This window comes from Arachis ipaensis, chromosome B03, assembly GCF_000816755.2.
Source record: "Arachis ipaensis cultivar K30076 chromosome B03, Araip1.1, whole genome shotgun sequence".
NCBI lineage: Eukaryota > Viridiplantae > Streptophyta > Magnoliopsida > Fabales > Fabaceae > Arachis > Arachis ipaensis.
In genome coordinates this window covers 112,002,056-112,008,360 of record NC_029787.2, presented here as the reverse complement: position 1 = coordinate 112,008,360, position 6,305 = coordinate 112,002,056, and the positions used below count along the sequence as shown (strand labels likewise).

The 6,305-nt window shown below is 40.0% G+C and overlaps 1 protein-coding gene across 1 annotated transcript; it reads left to right on the top strand.

Annotated features, from left to right (window-relative positions):
- LOC107630927 (auxilin-related protein 2) lies at positions 734-6,229 on the top strand. The gene is made up of 8 exons (XM_016334223.2): positions 734-1,399; positions 1,693-3,313; positions 3,785-3,908; positions 4,019-4,116; positions 4,230-4,295; positions 4,649-4,669; positions 5,320-5,496; positions 6,096-6,229. The coding sequence occupies exons 1-8, from the start codon at positions 735-737 to the stop codon at positions 6,132-6,134; spliced, it is 2,811 nt and encodes a 936-aa protein (XP_016189709.2). The 5' UTR covers position 734; the 3' UTR covers positions 6,135-6,229.

The following is a 6,305-nucleotide window of genomic DNA, read 5'->3' as shown; positions in this document are numbered from 1 at the left end:
GCGTATATATTTTAAAATAAAATTTAAAAATATTTAATCACATCTTAAAGTAATGTACTTAAAGTTAAACCAATTCAATTAGATAGTCATCTATTTATTTTTTTAACCAACAATTAGAGAGGAAAGTAAAAGAAAGACGAAGAGAAAGGATGACAAATTTTTTATTAGTAGTACAAAAAATATGATTACGAGTGTCACAAAATTTCCTAAAACAAATTTAGGCAAAAGTAAATTTTTAAAATTGAGAGAAAAAAAGGAACTTAAAAAACAAAATTAAAGAAAACTTAGAAAAGAAGAAAAAGAAAGCCTTGATAATGTAACTTGATCAAGTCATGTCTTATCTGCAGATAAAATATAATAAAAAAAAATTAAACTTACGTGGATCCATGAATTGTGTGTGAAAAATATTAGGAAAATGAAATGGGAAAAAAAGAAAGGATGATTTTAATTTTTCGGGTATAAGAAAAAGGAATTTCAACTGTTGCTCCATCAATCTTTTGCAACAAAGGCGAAAGTAAGGGAGGGAGAAGAAACAAATCAAATCATAGAGGGCATAACAAACCCATCAAGAAGCTCAGATTCCGTCACCTGCATCGCATGCTCCCTCCACCCTCACACACCAGATCACCTTCTTCTTCATCCTCATTTTCTTCGTTCACCAATTCTCTAATTGATCGATTCTACTTCCGGAAATTCCCCCAAATTTCCCAGCCAATAAGCAATCCCGTCGCACCATGAACGATTTCGATGGCCTCTTGGCCTCCGAATTCGGTTACAAACCCCAAGGCAAATCCGCTCCAATGGCTCGTTCCAAAGGATCCTCCAATTTCTCAAACACTTCTTCCTCTCTTAACTTCGATTTGGGATCGCGATCCGCACGCGCTACCAATTCCACGGCTTCTGATTTCGGCTCCACTTCCGTGTTTGGATCCTCTGGTGGCATGAGGAACCGCGATGCTGGCGGTGGTTTCGACGAGATGTTCGGCGGCTCGATCGCCAGATCGGAGTCTCGCGGCGGAGCGGACTCGCCATTTGATTTGGACTCCATGTTTCGTGGCGGCTCCTCATCCACCGCCGGGGACTTCGGTTCCAGGTCGACGAACTCGCCGAAGCCGGTCTACGACAAGCCTGTGTATGACGATGATGACATTTTCGATGGGATTCCAGGGTTGAAGAGCACGTCTAAGGCTAAGTATGAAGATGTTTTTGCATCCGTGGCTTCGTCAGCGCCAGGAAGTGGCGGCGGCGGCGGCAGTAGCGCGTTTGATGATCTTCTTGGCGGGTTTGGAAGGGAGTCGAAGACTTCCGGTGGGAAGAGATCGGAGAAGGATGATAGAGGTGATCCTGCTTTTGATGATTTGCTAGCTGGATTCGGAAGCAGTAAGCCACCTGGTAACAGGTATTTATGAACATTGAACGGAGTGTGAGTTACTGAGTTGTTTTTGGTATCAGAGATTCTCTTGTAGTTGGCATTGTTCGGTAGTGGTATCCAGCTTTTACTTAATGCGCAAGTATATGCATGAGCTAACCTATGTGCGTGTCTTAAATTTTCTGTTGCCTTCAAATTATTGGAGATGGAAGGCTTGATTCCACAGAACTGGAATATAGAGTTATTTTTTTAATGTTTCGTAAATATTGTTTATTTTCGCATTGGTTGGTGCATCTTTAGTTATTTTCACACATTATTAACAGGCACACCGAAGATATCGGTTTGTCCTCAGTACCAACTGTCAGTGCAGCTAAAGCAACCTCTACGGCATCAGAAGACCCTTTCCGAGTATTTGAATCAGTTTCAGCACCAGTGGATTCAACCTCAGACCACAGTACAGATCCGTTGGAAGAAATTAGTAAGTTTAGTAGTTCTAGAAGCACAAAAAACGATAGTTCAGCAAATGCTAATGGAAGAGTATATGATGATATTGATCCTTTTGGCGGGCTTGGACAATCTGTACCTGCATTCACATCAGAGAGAAATAGCAGGAAGGGCAGCTTGTCTCCACAGTCAAATACGAGCCCTGGTTCGACTAGAGATAAAGAACAAGTTGAAATGTTTTCTGCAAGGAGTCCTGAGAAACGGTCGCAAAACAAGATCCCTGTTGAAAATGATCGAGAGGTTCCGCAATCCCCTTCTTACATGCCTTCATATTCACCTGGTTCTAATAAACCGGTTGGCCAAAGGTCTACTTCCCCCAATTATAATAATGCTAATTTTAGACAGGCCAATGCTGAGGAAGATATGTCTCCAAAATATGAAGAAAATGTAGAATTTGGTGAGGATATATGGTTGACAGTGTCAGAGGTTCCTCTTTTTACACAGCCAACTACTGCACCACCACCATCAAGACCCCCTCCCCCACGGCCGGTAAATATTTCAAGAATGGGAACAGGCTCCCCAGCTTCTGCCAATTCTAGAAAGAAGGCTAATGAGTACTCTACTTTCCCTAGTTCCACTCGATTCTCTCAAGCTCCTAAATCTGCTCCTTCTGCAGCAAGGGCATCCCCTACACCACCACAGTTTGATGAACTTGATGATTTTGCTATGGGCAGGAGTCGTGCTAATGATGACCAGAGTGGAAATGGTCTTCTTGATGAGGAATTAGAGATGAACTCTGCTGCGGCTGCTATGAAGGAGGCAATGGATAGAGCCGAAGCTAAATTTAAACATGCAAGGGAAGTTAGGGAGCGAGAAAACACAAGGGCAGCTAGAAATAGAGAAGGTGTGCAATTTGAAAAAGATGAGATGCTAGAAGAGAGAGAAAAACAGGAAAAGTTAGACCGTGAGCGGCAGCAAAAGGAGAGGGAGGAAAATGAGCAAAGAAGACTCATGAAAGAAAGGGAGGAGAAAGAAAGAGAAAAGCAGCGGCTTGAGAGAGAAAGAGCAAGGCAGGCTGTAGAAAGAGCTACTAGAGAAGCACGTGAAAGAGCAGCTGCTGAAGCTCGCCAAAGAGCTGAAAGAGCTGCTGTTGGGAAAGCAGCTGCTGAGGCTCGAGAGCGTGCTGAGAGGGCTGCAGTGCAGAGGGCACAGGCTGAAGCCCGAGAAAGGGCTGCCACAGAGGCAAAGGAAAGGGCTGAACGGGTTGCTGCAGAGGCAAAGGAGAGGGCTGAAGCTGAAGCACGAGCTAAAGCAGAACGTGCTGCTGTAGAGAGGGCTGCTGCAGAGGCTCGAGAAAGGGCTGCGGCTGAGGCCCGAGAAAGAGCCGCTTCTGCTGCTGCAGGAGCAAACCAACAAAAGAATGAAAATGATCTCGAGTCCTTCTTTGGCACGGGTGCAAGAGCCAGTAGTGCTCCAAGACCTCCTCGGACTACCTCTTCAGTGAGTACCTTTTTTCTTTTTGAACATTGTCTAGAGTTCTGTACTTATACTGTAACAAATAATAGCAAAATTTATCTTTCACAATTCGTCCCATACCGTCATGCAAAATTTCTCCTGTAAGATAGGATGTTAGAGTTAGTTAAAAACAAAAAATCGCTTAAGCAAGTGTCGAGGTTCGAATTCCGCCTTGTGCATGCAGCAACCCATTGGCTAGCGGCAAACTCTTAAATGGAAGCTCAGATCCGCGGCGGATTAGTCCTTGGCCTATCGGACTAGAGGATACCGTGGAAAAAAAAAAGGTTAAAAACAAAATGAAAATGTTTAAAAACAATGACTTGTAGTTAATGAAGTATAAGTTTATTTTTTTATGATTTATATAAAAAATAAATGTAGGAATAACATGCATGTTAAATTCAGTGTTATACTATTGCAAATTTTGTTATGAAGTTTTCTGAAGCTGTTTGTTTACAGGACTCTCTATTTGAAAATCAATTTCAGTCAGATATAACAAGGAAATCTGCTGGTGCATCTTCAAACATGAAGAAAGCATCATCATCCACTAATATTGTTGATGATCTTTCTTCAATTTTCGGAGGTAGATTTGTGGTTCCAGTACATTGGTTATTGATGCAAAAGTGGTTTACATTTTCAGCTGCCATTGCTTAGTTCATCACTCTTTTTGTCATTCTCTTTTATGGTCTGAAGCTGCTCCGTCATCTGGAGAATTTCAAGAAGTTGAAGGGGAAACTGAAGAAAGGCGAAGAGCCAGGTTGGAACGCCACCAGAGGACTCAAGAGCGTCAGGTATGTGTTTACATGTTTGTTTCCTTGATTTCATTCCCTTTTAGTATTTCTTGATATAAAGAATAGGTGAAGAATAATCTGCATATGTTATGACTGTTGACATTTTATATTAGGCAAAAGCTTTGGCCGAGAAGAATCAACGCGACCTGCAAACTCAAAGAGAGCAAGCTGAAAGACATGTAAGTAGTTTCTTTTTTCATCTTGTTCCTGTTTACTTACATGCACCAGTACTATGGTGCATATGTACACCTATTTCGCCTTCGTCCATGTTCTGCATTTTAAAAAAAATCCATTTTTCAGAAGTCACTAAATATATAGATGCAGATCGGATAGAGATGGCTGTAACGTGGTCCTTGTCAGCCAGTATTCCTGTTTACTTTTATATATTTAATATTTAATTTAATGATGAATGAAATTATGGTTTTGCTCTGCTTGTTTGCGTCTAGAAAAATTATGCCCTTTAAATTTCTCTTTCCATTGATTATAGTTTTCAAATATTTATTATTATTATTATTATTATTATTATTATTTTTTGCTCTCCACCTTACAATATGTATGTACTTATTGCACACACACTGAATAATTTGATATGTTTTTGTTAGATCCATGTAATGCCAAGAAGTATATAGTATTCTAGTCTTAAATAACCTGTTTATTTCTTCCTTTAGAATTCTTGAGTACAAATTCTTTGAAATTGAACGGTGGATCTTTGTAATTTTGGATGTACATTTTCTCACACATTTGTCATCAATCTACCACCCTAGGCCGAGATGTACATGATGTCCTTATTCTCATACTGTCTTGTTGATTGTATAATTTTCAAGTGTTACTGCTTGGTAAAGGTAGACCACTCTAGCAATTTTTGGTTATAAACGTCAACCTCAGTAGCAAACAAGCAATTTACAATCAACTACTAACTAGCGTACCACATCCCTGGGAGGCAAGATTGATTTTCATTTTTCAGAAGCTTATAATGTGCACTTCTTCTGTTAAAGTCAATCCTGCGGTAACATGAGTAGAAGTAAAAGAACCTGTTCTCTTAGACCCCCCCCCTTCCCCCCCCCAAAAAAAAAAAAAAAAGATAATCCATTTATTTAAGTATTGTAGGATTCAACCTGTGAATTTGCGGTATCTAGGTGTTGGTTTTTTTTCCTCCAAAATTTTGGCAGATGTTAACTAGTTTTCTTCGTGAACAATGTTCAGGTGTTGTGGCCTGAATGTGGTTGGCAGCCAGTTTCTTTGACTGATTTGATAACAGGAGCTGCAGTTAAAAAAGCATATAGAAAAGCTACATTGTGTATTCATCCTGATAAAGTGCAGCAGAAGGGTGCCACTCTTCAGCAGAAATATATAGCAGAGAAGGTGTTTGATCTACTCAAGGTATTTTAGGCCATTTACTGTAACTTCTATATGCAACTTGAATGCTTTATAAGAAGAAATAGTATTTGGTAGCCGGTGGCAATCAATGGTTTTCTGAATGTTGATTATGGACTGCTATCATGATTAAGTGGTTTCTAAAAGTGGGTTTCAACATAGTTTGTGATCACCGGACTTCCTCAGTAGGCAGTTGTTGAATATGGATTTTGTAAAATGTGTGAAACTGAAACCCATACACTTTTATGTTTGCAGTTTTGATTTAATATTAGGCAATAAAAGGATACCCTGGCCGTTTATGTGGTTTTTTGAGTGATCACATGACCTTTTAACAATTTTTAATTCTGATCACCATCATCCATGTATGGTTTATATGCCCTTAGATTTGTGCGTGCCGCTCACATTAAACCAGTCCTCTCACTTGATACATTTCCCCCACTCACACTCAGTTGAAGAAGAGTTGTCTCATGACATACATTTTATTTTTATTATGTATAAAGTGCTGAATTCCTGAAAGTTTCAGCAGTTCATACAATCTATTTTCTAGTCCTGAACGTACATACCTTCATATGTTGCCTGAAAGTTTGATGATTTATTTATAACAGGAGGCTTGGAATAAATTCAATTCTGAGGAGCTTTTCTAATCTCTGATGAAAGCATCTACTTGAGGCATTTTGTTCAACGATTATATTGAGAGGAGACCACAACGCTGTTTCAGCCGTCTCCCTCGATCACTGCACATTTGTTTTGATTGAAGTTATAGTGTATCTATGGAGAAGTATTACTTTCCCGCTGCCTTCTCTTCAATGGGATCG

Coding starts and splice junctions, on each gene's coding strand:
- LOC107630927 (XM_016334223.2), top strand. CDS start 735: ATGAACGATTTCGATGGCCTCTTGGCCTCCGAATTCGGTTACAAACCC. Junction 3,314..3,784: donor CTCCTCGGACTACCTCTTCA/GTGAGTACCTTT, acceptor GTTTGTTTACAG/GACTCTCTATTTGAAAATCA. Junction 5,497..6,095: donor AGGTGTTTGATCTACTCAAG/GTATTTTAGGCC, acceptor TATTTATAACAG/GAGGCTTGGAATAAATTCAA.